At 44.2% G+C, this 14717-nt stretch overlaps 1 protein-coding gene across 2 annotated transcripts in view; it reads left to right on the forward strand.

Annotated features, from left to right (window-relative positions):
* Positions 1–3746: 3746 nt before the first annotated feature.
* LOC144508544 (uridine-cytidine kinase-like 1) overlaps positions 3747–14717 on the forward strand; it is a 137047-nt gene continuing 126076 nt past the window's right edge. For both annotated transcript variants that reach the window (XM_078236574.1, XM_078236573.1), the window contains exon 1: positions 3747–4094. In XM_078236574.1, the coding sequence (XP_078092700.1) occupies positions 3988–4094 (107 nt within the window). In that variant the 5' untranslated portion in view covers positions 3747–3987. The remainder of the gene's footprint in view (positions 4095–14717) is intronic.

Below are 14717 nucleotides of genomic sequence, written 5' to 3' on the forward strand. Positions count from 1 at the left end.
TCTGACCTAATATCTCAGTGTCAAACCTTGTTTTATAATGCTCCTGTGAGGGTTGTCTCATTAGATTAAAGTGTGGTATGATTGTAAACCAAAATAAATCAATTTCAGGCTTGCTACCCCCTCTCACCAACTTCATTTCAAGTGACTCATTTGTTTAAACTTCATCCCAGGGAATACGAGGTGGCATTGGAGAGTGGCAAATTCTTGCGAGTTGTGCCAAGCACACCCTCTAATTCTATCTTTTACTATCGTTCCATGCTTTTGTCTATTCTAATTCTTTTAAACTCTGCAACAATGCTTTAATTCAATCTCTTCTTCTCTGCTGCCATCAGACCCATGTTAGGTTGATCTTTCTCTACACCCTAGCTATGAGTGTATCACTACGTTCTGCACCCTCTCCTTTCCTTCTCTTTGTATGGTATGTGCACAAGAAGCAATACCTTTCACTGTAAACTAATACACGTGACAATAATGAATCAAATGAAATCCAGATGTTGACTGTCTAGTAATTTCTTCCCCTCCTCTCCAAACCACAGTACAGGGTTCAGGTTTGAAGTTCATTGTCAGTTTATTTTAAATGTCTACAACAGAAGCTAACTGTTAACAGGGTTGTCCATCCACCTGGACCTTCCTGCCAATTTTATATTTACACTGTTAATTACAGTGCTATAGTTTTGGCAACTTTGCATGTATTCCAAAGGTGTGCGGGTTGGTTTGATTGGCCATTCTAAATTGACCCTGAGTATCAAGGGATTAACAAGGTAAATACGAGGGTTACGGGGATAGGGCCTGGGTGGGATTGTTGTCAGTGCGGGCACGATGAGCCGAATGCCCTCCTTCTGCACTGCAGGAATTTCACTCTATTATATTCTATTCTAGCTCACTCCAAACATTAGGCATACCACACCCATATTTGCCTGCAGGATATTCAAATATGCTACAAAGGAATGTTACAATTTCTGACATGCATGCTCCCTTCTGCCTTTGCTGCTTGTTGGAGATGGTCATTTGCTGGCACCTGTGTGGTGTGAACGTTACTTGGTCACTTATCAGCCTGAATGGTGTTTGGGATTTGTTGCATATGGACATGGACTGCTTCAGTATCTGAAGAGTCACGAATGACGCTGAATATTGAACATCCTGATTTCTGACCTTCTGATGGAAGGAAGGTCATTGAAGCAGCTGAACATAGTTGAGCCTAGGACACTACCCTGAGAAACTCCTGCAGCAACCAGTCCGTAGTATCCTGCTTTGTTGTTCTACTTCACTGTTAACTTGTGATCAATATGGAGTCATTGTTCAATGTTTCCATTCTGCTTTCCTCCAAAACTAAACCATCGACTCAGAATTTTATATTTTAAGCTCTTTTCTCTCCTTACAGATGCTGCCAGACCTGCTGAGATTTTCCAGCGTTTTTTATCTTTTGGACTCAGAATTTTCCACTGAGTTCCAGCCGTAGACACTATTGGTTTACAGGGCTGTTTTGTGCTCACACAAAATCTCGCTCTACCAGTTTGAACTTTTTCTTAGCTCTTAGCTCTGATGAAGGATCATCTAGACTTGAAATGTTGGCTCTCTCTTTATATTGATATTTTAAGCTCTTATCTCTCCCCACAGATGCTGTCAGACCTGCAGAGATTTTCCAGCATTTTCTGTCAATGTTAAGTCATGTACGGGAACAGAAGTGAAGGAGGAATGGGATGATTATGAGAGAAAAAAGGAGAGAAAGGAACAATTAGAAATATATATATTACATGTAAAATTTGTGGTTGTTAGATCTTCCTGAAAAATTCAAAACTTGAAGGAATGAGACACCACTAGTGTAATAGTTAATTTTCAATTAAAGAGTTTGATTGTAACTATCTTATAGTTAAATGTGTATTTACTCTCCTCCAGTTACCGTGCCCTAAGAGGACATTAGGGACCATGGACTTCCATTCGATTGGTCCGTGATTATACTTGGCAAAGTACTGCAGTAGTTTGCAGTGTGCCTGACCAGGAAACTCTCCCCTCCGCTCTCTACCACCTGCCATCAGGCTTATTGAAAGGACTTACAGGCTGATAATCAACTTGTTGGTCCACATTATGTTCGCACCTTCCGAGGTAATCAAGTCCTGAAGGGAGTTAAAACTGGAGCTTCTGGCCTCGAGGTAGGGACCCTACCATTGTACCGTAAGACCTCCTACCTACTAATTACCAACCCTAAGTATCTACAGCATGTTTCGTTTTTAACTACTACACAAATTCAGCAATCGCACACCATTCAACACATGCCAGTGATGAAGCAGACAGCGAAATGCTGAAACATAAACAGAAAATACCAAATAAATTCAGCAAATGTGGCAGCATCTGTGGAGACAGAAACAGAGTTTATGTTTCGAGTTCATATGACCCTTCTACAGAATGAATTGTGTACGCTTGCAGAGTGATTAGCAGTGCTGCCTCACAGCACCAAGGACCCGGGTTCAATTCTGGCCTCGGATTACTGTCTGTGTCTGCATGAGTTTCTTCCAGGTGCTCCAGTTTCCTCTACAGTCCAAAGATGTGTGGCTTAGGTTGATTGGCCATGACAATTTGCCCCTTAGTGTCAGGGGGACTAGTAGGGTAAATACGAGGGGTTACGGGGATAAGGCTGGGGTGGGATTGTTGTTGGTGCAGGCTCGTTGGGCCAAATGGCCTCCCTCTGCACTATAGGGATTCTATGATTCTATGAAATGCTGTATTTGCAAAGTTAACTGTGGAAAGGTGCAATTTGAAATGCAGCCCTTCAATTCTTGAATTTACTCATGCATCTGTTCATCACCTGAATATTTTCTATCATTTGCAAATATATAACAGCGAGTACCTTCGCCTCGTTATTACTTTGACAGCAAATTCTGACATCTTGATTTTTTAAATTTTAACCCGCTACCAAATCCTCTTTACTAATAAAAACAGGAAATGTTGGAAAAACCTGGCAGCATCTGTGGAGGGAGAAACAGAGTTAGTTTCTTAAGAACCATTTTACCAATGTCTATTCCATTTGATAGTGGTCCCATTAAAGTTTATTAGTGTCACAAGTAGGCTTACATTAACACTGCAATGAAATTACAGTGAAAATCCCCTAGTCGCCACACTCCGGCGCATGTTCAAGCACACTGAGGGAGAATTTAGCATGGCCAATCCACCTAACCAGCACGTCTTTCGGACTATGGGAGGAAACCAGAGCATCCAGAGGAAACCCATGCAGACATGGGGAGAAGGTGCAGACTCCACACAGACAGTGACCCAAGGCGGGAATCGAACCCAGGTCTTGGCGCTGCGAGGCAGCAGTGCTAACCACTGTGCTTCCCTTACCTCAAGTCTCTCCAGAAAAGCTTTGTAGAATCATAGACTCATACAGCACAAAAGAGGCCGTTTGGCCCATCGAGTCTGCACAATTGGTATTATCACTTCAGATTTCACTTGCATCCAAATTCCTGGCATGTATCTACATTGGCATCTTGGGTCCTTAAATATTTATGCAAAGAAGTTGACCCACCAAACTCCAATGCAATTAGCACCACTTTCTTGCCAGATTAGCAATAATGCTTAAACATTTAAAATAGATATACATCACTGGACAAAAGGTCAGGCCCATTTTTGTAGCATGTTCAGCTTGTACATGTTACTAAAAATAAACCTGTCTCACCACTGACAACTGGTGGATCACAATGAGGAACTCTAAGTAGTCATTTCCCACGGATAGGCTATTTCAGTTCCCCGCCCCGCCCAGGCAATACACAAAAGCAGATTTTGATCTCCTGATCCAACTCGTTGGGTTTAACATTATTTGCAAGGGTGAAGTGGAAGGTGGAGTTCCGCTCAGTTGTGTGTTTACTTAGCAGTTGCTAATATTTCAACCAAGCGTCCAGTCGGCGCAGGGCCTTGGGGGAGTTGTAGTCCTTTGTGCCGGGGCTGCCGGGCTGTAGCGAGGGGCACCGTCTGCCCACCGAACTACACAACCCAATGCGCCCGGCTGCCCCGCTGCAGCGAAGAACAATGGCTGCAACTGAGCTGGGCAGAGCTGTCAATGATGCCCAGAGTGAGGAGACCGTGGCCACCAGATCCGACAGGTAAGCGTTCAGGAAAGGGGGAGAGTCTGGAGGAGCCTGTCTTCCGGCCACACTGTACGAGCCTGGATCTTTCACTTTCATGACAGCTGAGCAACCCCCGGAAGCTTAGGGGCAGAACATGTCTCTGTATTACCGCAGCCCTGAGAGTTTTTTTTAAATACAATGTTTGCAACACTGACACTGTATCACTTCACTCTGATACAGGGCAAAATGTTACATTGCTCTCTTTTAGTGCGCTTCGTGGCTATTGCATTTGTAACATTTAAAGCAAGTGAGTAAAAGTTGTCCGAAGTTCCTGCTTTTTGCCTGACAGCTGCCTTCAGCACTTTGGCTGCTGAAGGGACAATTTGCCATTACTATTTTGGGGATGGAGAAAAGAAGTTTTGTATTTCTATTAGTTGATTAAATCTCTCTGACAAGTGATACGATGCAGAACATAAGTCGACAGGGAAGGAGAGGGTGGCAGACATTCTAAGTTTCTATACTGTACAGTGTATATGGAGAGCTATATTTAGTTCAATGTACTTGCAATTTCAGTTATGTAGAGCTACAAATCTGTAAAACATACATTTGAGGATCCTTAAATCAACAGTATGTTTTAATATCGTTTAAACTCTGTAAAACCAGGGTTTGAGGGAACAGTGTGTACTCATCATTTGGCCTATCAAAGCTCATGCTGATAGATTTTGTCTGTTAACTTCTTTAAAAAAAGTTTTATTTTCAGAGAAACTTGCATCGGTTTACTGGTATGGAAAGGCAAATGGTAGACTTTGTGTAATTTTCAAGATTTTTAAGCCATGTCTTTCACATTGCATTATCTGTGTCATGTGTTGTATGGCAGTGAGAATGAGTGTGTGTGTGTGTGTGTGTGCGGGGGAGGGGCGGGGGTGGTGGTGGAATCCAGTCATATTCTTCGGGTTATTTCTGACCTTCATTACCAAGCTATTGCTGATCTATACAAACTTATCCAGCAACTGAACTGATCTATTTGACCTCCAACTCTAATAATTAACCCACAATTCACCCCAGGGTGTGCCTACTTTCAAGTTAGACCTTGTAGCTATAAAGACAGCTTATTACATTGGTTCAAATTAGCAGCGGAGTAATGCATATGCATGGGCCTGGTTTTTGCAGTCAGTATCAAAGACACACTGTTCACCAGGGAGCTGGATAAAAGCTACCTGGATAAAAGTGAGTATCAATTTCCTCCACTTCCGACCTGCCTTTCAATCTGGCGCCATCTATAGGGGGATCTGTGGACTCCAGCACCAGTGCCCCATCAAGCGACTGGTCAGCCAATCAGATTGAAGAATTCTCCCAGCTAGCAAACCACGAAGTAAAAAGCAGGCATTGAATTCAATTCTTAATTATTTAAAGGAAAGCAAAATAAAGATTGGGACATAGAACTATAGAAAAGTTACTACACAGAAGGAGGCCATTCAGGCCATCTCGTCCTTGCCAGCCCAAGGACACCCAGGTGCCCTTTCTAAGTTTAAAGTTTATTTATTAGTGTCACAACTAGGCTTTCATTAACGCTGCAATGTGAAAATCCCCTAGGCGCCAAACTCCAGCACCTGTTCGGGTACACTGACGGAGAATTTAGCATGGCCAATGCACCTACCCAGCACTTTCGGACTGTGGGAGGAAACTGGAGCACCCGGAGGAAACCCACACAGACACGGGGAGAATGTGCAGACTCCACACAGACAGTGACCCAAACCAGGAAGCAAACCAAGGGCCTTGGCGCTGTGAGGCAGCAGTGCCAACCACTGTGCTACCGTGCTGCCCTAATCCCACCTTCCTGCACCTGGCCCATAACCCTGCAGCTTACAGCACTTAAGGTGCAAATCCAACTATTTTTCAAAAGAGTTTAGGGTCTCTGTCTCCATCATCAACTTGGGCAGCGAATTCCAGACACCCACTACCCTCTGCGTAAAAAAGCTTCTTCCTCCTGTCCTCTCTACACCTTTTGCCACTTATCTTGAATCTATGACCCCTGGTTGTAGAATTCTCCGCTAAGGGAAACAATTTGATCCTGTCCACTCTATCCGTAAGTCTGAAGCTGAAATATCATGAACAAACTTCAAAAAATAAAACAAAAATATAAGTTTAAATAATTTGAATTCTTTTAAAATATCATCCCAATTTTAAGTGTTATTGTAAGAGAATGATACTCCACACTTGTAAAATTACTTGATCTGGATTGAGATGTTGTTAAAAATATCTTATTACTTAATTATAAGGTATTCAAACCCAGTTATGGCTCATCCATTAAGGCTTAACATTTTCCACAGCCTTTACAGTGATAATGCAGGTGCAGTGCATGAAAAACTAAAGTCAGTGATTCTATGTTGTTTGCAACTGCAGAAGCTACAACAACGTGCCTGTTAAAACAGGGTATTGCTGACAACAAATTCCAGACTTCTGCATTTAATTGCACAAACACAACTGCCAGGTTTACCACAGATGTTGTCAGGTTTACACACGAAAGATCACAAGTGCTGCCAGCTCTGCACATCCATATTCTGGGCCAGTTATTCCCGTTGTTACAGAATGAACTGATCATGTGAGCAACACCATGGGGAATGTGCCGATATTAACAAGCAAATATAGCTGATGATACGTAGAGAAAATGCTAGAATCCATAAGTTGCAAGCCGTTTTGAAAATCATAATACAATCAGGCAGAATCATTGTAGTTTTGTGAAAGGAAAATTGTGTTTGATAATCTTATGCCAAAATCTTGCTGCTGTTCACGCCAGGGGATCTTACGGTCCTACCAACAGTGCATCCCTGCCATGTGGCAAGGGGTGCATTCAACGGGCAACCCCGTTGACCATAAGATCCTGCCACCAGCGACTATTGCGCCAATTCCTATCGCTGCCAAACAGGCCATGGAGAGTTTTTTGAGGATGTAACAGGCAGGATGGATAACAGGGAACCAATAGATGTAGTGAATTTGGATTTCTAAAAATAAGTTTATAAGTCGTCACATAAAAGCTTACTGCACAAGAACTCACTCTGTGGGGATTGATATATTGGCATTGCTAGAGGTTTGGATAACTAAAAGGATGTGGAGATGCCGGCGTTGGACTGGGGTGAACACAGTAAGAAGTCTCACAACACCAGGTTAAAGTCCAACAGGTTTATTTGGTAGCAAATACCATAAGCTTTCGGAAGGAGCAGCGCTCCGAAATCTTATGGTATTTGCTACCAAATACACCTGTTGGACTTTAACCTGGTGTTGTGAGACTTCTTACTAACTAAAAGGAAACAGAGAGTCAGGAAAAAAGGATCATTTTCAGGTTGACAAAACTGTGCCAGTGGGATCGGTACTGGGGCCTCAACTTTTTACAATCTGGATCATGACTTGAATGAAGGGACTGCCTGAATTGTAGCCAAAATTTGTTGATGATACAAAGATAGCTAGGAGTGTAGTTGTGAGGATGATACGAAGAGTTCGCAAAGAGATATTGATAGGTTAAGTGAGTGGGCAAAAAAATGGGCAGATGGTATATAATATGGGAAAATGTGAGGTTGTCCACTTTGGCAGGAAGAAAAGAAAAGTAGAATATTATTTAAATGGAGAGAGAGTGCAGAATGCTGCAGTACTCAGGGATCTGTGTCCCTGTGCATGAATCACAATAAGTTACCATATTGGTACAGCAAGGAATTAAGAAGGCAAATGGAATGTTGGTTGTTTTTGCAAGAGGGATAGAGTATCAGTGTAAGGAAATCTTGCTGAAACTGTACAGGGCATTGGTGAGAATTTTGCGCACTTTTGGTCTCTACATGCAGACGGATATGTTTGCTTTGGAACCAGTTCAGAGAAAGTTCAACTGGCTGATTCCTGGGGCGAAGGGTTGTCTTATGAAGGAAGCAAGCTGGGCTTATACCCATCAGAGTTTATAATAATGAGAGGTGATCTTATTGAAAGATATACAGTTCTGCAGGCACTTGACAGGGTAGATACTGAGACGTTGTTTCCCCTTGTAGAGGAAGCTGAGGCAAGCAGATACAATGTGAAAATAAGGGGCCTTCGTTCACGAGATTGGAAAATTTCTTTCTTTCAAATGCTCTTTAAACTTGGGAATTCTCTCCCCTAGAGAGCAGTGGAGGCTGGGTCATTGAATATATTTAAGACTGTGTTAGATTTTTCACAACATGGAAGTCACAGGTTATGTGGAACAGGCAAGAAAGTACAGTTAAGTCCACAATCCCATGATTTTATTGAATGGTGAAGCAAGCCTGATGGGCTAAATACCTGCTCCTATTCAAAGAACAAAGAAAATTACAGCACAGGAACAGGCCCTTCGGCCCTCCAAGCCTGCACCGACCATGCTGCCTGACTTAACTAAAACCCCCTACGCTTCCGGGGACCATATCCCCCTAATCCCATCTCATTCGTGTACTTGTCAAGACGCCCCTTAAAAGTCACTACCATATCCGCTTCCACTACCTCCCCCGGCAACGAGTTCCAGGCACCCACCACTCTCTGTGTAAAAAATCTGTCTCGTACATCTCTTTTAAAACTTGCCCCTCGCACCTTAAACCTATGCCCCCTAGTAATTGACTCTTCCATCCTGGGAAAAAGCTTCTGACTATCCACTCTGTCCATGCCTCTCATAATCTTGTAAACTTCTATCAGGTCTCCCCTCAACCTCTGTTGCTCCAGTGAGAACAAACCAAGTTTCTCCAACCTCTCCTCATAGCTATTGCCCTCCATACCAGGCAACATCCTGGTAAATCTTTTCTGTACCCTCTCCAAAGCCTCCACATCCTTCTGGTAGTGTGGCAACCAGAATTGAACACTATATTCCAAGTGCGGCCTCACTAAGGTTCTATAAAGCGTCAACATGACTTGCCAATTTTTAAACTCAATGGCCTGGCCGATGAAGGCAAGCATGCCGTATGCCTTCTTGACTACCTTCTCCACCTGCATTGCCACTTTCAGTGACCTGTGTACCTGTACACCCAGATCCCTTTGCCTATCAATAGTCTTAAGGGTTCTGCCATTTACTGTATATTTCCTACCTGTATTAGACCTTCCAAAATGCATTACCTCACATTTGTCCGGATTAAACTCCATCTGCCATCTCTCCGCCCAAGTCTCCAACTGATCTATATCCTGCTGTATCCTCTGATGGTCCTCATCGCTATCCGCAAATCCACCAACCTTTGTGTCGTCCACAAACCTACTAATCAATCCAGTTACATTTTCCTCCAAATCATTTATATATATTACAAACAGCAAAGGTCCCAGCACTGATCCCTGAGGAACACCACTTGTCACAGCCCTCCATTCAGAAACGCACCCTTCAACTGCTACCCTCTGTCTTCTTTGACCGAGCCAGTTTTGTATCCACCTTGCCAGCTCACCTCTGATCCCATGAGACTTCACCTTCTGCACCAGTCTGCCATGAGGGACCTTGTCAAAGGCCTTACTGAAGTCCATGTAGACAACATCCACTGCCCTACCCTCATCAATCATCTTCGTCGCTTCCTCGAAAAACTCGATCAAGTTCGTGAGACACGACCTCCCCTTCACAAAACCATGTTGCCTCTCACTAATACGTCCACTTATTTCCAAGTGGGAATAAATCCTGTCTCGAAGAATCCTCTCCAATAATTTCCCTACCACTGATGTAAGGCTCACCGGCCTGTAATTACCTGGATTATTCTTGCTACCCTTCTTAAACAAATTCCTTATTCATAAACATATAAACATATTCCTTATGATCTTACTGGGCTCTGTTTTAAGCTAAATAAAACTAGTTCATCAAATTGGTGCAATTGGTTTTTTAATTATTTCATGGAATGTGGACGTCACTGGCTAGGGCAGCATTTATTTTCCATCTCTAATTCAGAAGGTGAGTGTCTTCTTAATTGCTACCACCCATGTTGCAGGATCACCTGCAGAATAGTGCTGTTAGAAAAGGACTTCCAGGATTTTCATCTGGCAACAGTGGTAGAATGCAATATAGTTCTTAGTCAGGATGGTGCATGGCTTGGAGGGGAACTTGCTGGTGGTGTTCCCTTGCCTCTGCAGCAGCTAGTGATGTCCTTGTCCTTCATGATGGTAAAGATCGTGGGTTTGGAAGGTGTTGTTGAAAGAGCCTTGGTGAGTTGCAGTAGTGCATCTTGTAGATGGTACATACTGCTGCCATTCTGTTCAATGGTGGTGGGAGTGAGGGTTTAAGCTGATGGATGACATGTCAATTATGCAAGCTGCTTTGTCCTGGGTGGTATCAAGCTTTTTGACTGTTGTTGGAGCTGTATTCATCCAGGCCAGTGGAGAGTATCTCTTCACACTTCTGACTTTTGCCTTGTAGCTGGTGAGAGGGAGTGAGGAGGTGAGTTAACCTCCACAGAATTCCCAGCCTCTGACCTGCTCTTACCGTTGCGGTATTTATATGGTTGGTCCTAATTTCTAGCTAATAGTAAACTGCATCCCCCTCTCCCCAGTATGTTGATAGTGGGGGATTCAGCGATGGTAATGCCATTGAATATCAAGGGGCAACGGTTGGATTCCCTCTTGTTGGAGATGGTCATTGCCTCACACTTGTGTGGCACAAATGTGATTTGCAACTTATCAGCCCAACATGAATCTTATCATGCTCTTGCTGCTAATGTGCACAGACTGCTTTGGACTTTCAGTGTGCAGATTTTCTATAATTGTCTGTTACCTCCTTAATGTCCACTTCATTTGAAATCAACTGAAGTTTTCGATTTCTGGAGTCTTCAACCCCTGATATCCATTTGTTCACTTCAATAGATAGAAAATAGATGGGTGGAGGCCAGTGCACAAGTGGAAGCACCAAACCTAACGGGGATCATTTTCCCAAAATAAAACTAAGTGCCCAATGAGCAGGCAAACGGGAGATTTTCCCGCCCGTCTTTTGGGCACACTTAGTCAGTTGAATTTCTGGCACTCTGTACCTAATCCTGCTCGAGAGGTTGGCATCAGCACAGTGAGTAGGTCACTGCATTGGCGTCAATCTCCCAATAGGTGCATTCGCACTGCTCCCTCCCATTGCCGACCTCCCAATCACCAGCCTCCCGATGGCTCCCCTGACCACCACCCCCCCCATGCCCCCCCGCCCCACCACATCACCAGCCCCCTCAACATCCCCGTGCCTAACCGCCATAAAAAATGGCCTGGGGAAGTCGCGTTCAGCTGAACGCTGGTTGCGAATCCCACTTCAGCCCTCCTGCTTACATTTCCTGGCCTGCTGCGTTACTTGAGCAGCGCAGTGGGCTGGGAAAATCGCGCCCAACATAACTCAAATTTTAGGGATGTTATCAAAACTAAAAATGTCTCATCATTTCGTACTGATGTGTTTCAAGGTTGCCTCTGAATTAATTTAGCTTGAGAATGCAAACCCTTGTGGCTGAGTTGTACTGTCGCACTCTTGACTCTAAGTCAGAAGGTTGTGGCTTCAGGTCCCATTCAATGACAAAATTACTCCTTGCAGTACCGAGGGAATGATGCACTGTCTGAGGCCCCAGCTGCCCTATCAGCGTGTAAAAGACCTGTGTCTCTCCAACTGTCTTATGTCCAGATTCGAGGAGCCCGTAGGATAGTTACTAGTTCACTGAAGGGATTGAGATAGAAGCACAGGATGGTAGAGAGGGACCAAGGTTAATGTTACCTTGTGGTGCTGTCCGTCTCTGTCCTTCCTCGCCCCGTCTCAATCGCTGACGCCGGTCGACCAGTACTATGTGTTTGGGCTCCTGGCTGGCTCGCCAATTGTGGAATTTGCTTTCGGAAATCGGATCAAAAACTGATGAGACACAGGTTTCTCCGCAAACCTTCTTTATTGCATCGGAGGAGAGATCGCGAGACCATGCGCATCAAGCATGGGTTCGTGAGTCTCTGTCTGGCTTCCAAAACAGTTTCAGTTATACACGACGGAGATACATCCACATACTTCTGATAGCCAATAAGGGCATAGCTGTATTGTTATATTTTGATTAGATTAATTTCAAGAACAAAAGGCCAATCCCTCCGAAGCCAGAACCACAATTACCTATTAGCAGTTTCTTTAACGTGATCATTAGTTTCGGTGAGCCTCGTCACCCTCGCCTCAGGCCCTTTCCATAACCAGTTTATCCCTCAACTGATTCCTAGTTACGCATCGCAATTTTAACCCTTTCCTCTTCTCAATCTACCTTATACACATTCTCACCACCACACTTCAAAATCTCTTCATTGGCTGTAAAGGATTTGGGATCAACAATGGTTGAGAAAGATGCTACATAAATTCAAGTCTTTCTTTTGAATTCTGGAAAGCTTTTGATAAACTGCTGCATGCGAATCAATGCTACGTGCATGTCATGGATAAAGAAAAGTCTACGAACCAATAACTAATGAAGAGAAATAGGCAAAAAGCAGTAGGATGCATTTATGGGCAACATTGTTTCCTTTGATATGCAAACAAGGAAGTGAAAAATGGAATTGGCCACCAGCGCTAATACTTCCTGCCGAACAGACGATGCACAGCACTAATACTCCCTGTCCAGATAAAGCACAGGACTAACACTCCCTATCCAGACAGAGCACAGCACTAACACTCCCTGTCCAGATAAAGCAGAGCACTAACACTCCCTATCCAGACAGAGCACTGCACTAACACTCTTTGTCTAGACAGAGCACAGCACTAACACTCCTTGTCTAGACAGAGCATAGCGCTAACACTCACTGTCCAGACAGAGCACAGCACTAACACTCCCTGTTCAGATAAAGCACAGCACTAATACTTCCTGTCTAGACAGAGCATACTGCTAACACTCCCTGTCTAGACAGAGCACAGCACTAACACTCCCTGTTCAGATAAAGCACTGCACTAACACTTCCAGTCTAGACAGAGCATAGTGCTAACACTCCCTGTCTAGACAGAGCACAGCACTAACACTCCCTGTTCAGATAAAGCACTGCACTAACACTTCCAGTCTAGACAGAGCATACTGCTAACACTCCCTGTCTAGACAGAGCATAGCACTAACACTCCCTGTTCAGCTAAAGCACAGCACTAACACTTCCTGTCTAGACAGAGCATAGCGCTAACTCTCCCTGTCTAGACAGAGCACAGCACTAACACTCCCTGTCCAGACAGAGCACAGCACTAACACTCCCTGTCCAGACAGAGCACAGCACTAACACTCCCTGTTCAGATAAAGCACTGCACTACCATTCCCTGTCTAGACAGAGCATAGTGCTAACACTCCCTGTTCAGATAAAGCACTGCACTACCATTCCCTGTCTAGACAGAGCATAGCGCTAACTCTCCCTGTCTAGACAGAGCACAGCACTAACACTCCCTGTTCAGATAAAGCACAGCACTAACACTCGCTGTCTAGACAGAGCACAGCATGAACACACCCTGTCTAGACAAAGCACAGTGCTAACATTCCCTTTCCAGATGATACACAAATCCAACACTCCCTGTCTAGACAGAGCACAGCACTAACACTCCCTGTCCAGACAGAGCACAGCACTAACACTCCCTGTTCAGATAAAGCACAGCACTAACACTCGCTGTCTAGACAGAGCACAGGACTAACACACCCTGTCTAGACAGAGCATAGCGCTAACACTCCCTGTCTAGACAGAGCACAGCACTGATACTCCCTGTCTAGACAGAGCACAGTATTAACACTCCCTATCCAGACAGAGTACTGCACCAACACTCCCTGTCTAGACAGAACACAGCACTAACACTCCTTGTATTGCCAATGGACAGTGTTAAACTTACTCAAGAGCTTTAGACAACACACAATGCTAATACGCCCAGACTGTGCAAAATGCTGACATTCCTCTGTTCAGATGATGCACAATGTTAAATCTGCTCCAGAGCTTTGGCCATACACAATTCACAGTGTGGATAATAGCTTTTAGGAAACACAGACAAAATATACTGCATAGTGACATGCAGCTCCAGACTCCTTTCGTTGCTTTTACTATTCCTTGGTCAAAAATCAGAGATCACAAAGTGACCATGGATGAGCAAGGCCATGCAACCCGCCTTAAAGAACAAAGAAAGAACAAAGAACAATACAGCACAGGAACAGGCCCTTCGGCCCTCCAAGCCTGCACCGATCATGTGTTCCTAACTAGACCATCCGTTTGTAATCTTCTATTCCCAGTCTGTTCATGTGGCTATCTAGATAAGTCTTAAATGATCCTAGCATGTCTGCCTCAACCACCTTGCTTGGTAGTGCATTCCAGGCCCCCACCACCCTCTGTAAAAAACGTCCCCCGCATATCTGTATTGAACCTTGAACTTGTGACCCCTTGTGTTTGTCATTTCTGACCTGGGAAAAAGCTTCCAACTGTTTACCCTATCTATGCCCTTCATAATTTTATAAACTTCTATTAGGTCGCCCCTCAACCTCCGTCTTTCCAGGGAGAACAACCCTAGTTTACTCAATCTCCTCATAGCTAATACCCTCCAAACCAGGCAACATCCTGGTAAACCTTTTCTGCACTCTCTCCAAAGCCTCCACGTCCTTCTGGCAGTGTGGCGACCAGAACTGGACGCAGTAGTCCAAATGTGGCCTAACCAACGTTCTATATAACTGCAGCATCATATGCCAACTTTTATACTCTATGCCCCGTCCAATA

This window comes from Mustelus asterias, chromosome 20, assembly GCF_964213995.1.
Source record: "Mustelus asterias chromosome 20, sMusAst1.hap1.1, whole genome shotgun sequence".
Lineage (NCBI taxonomy): Eukaryota > Metazoa > Chordata > Chondrichthyes > Carcharhiniformes > Triakidae > Mustelus > Mustelus asterias.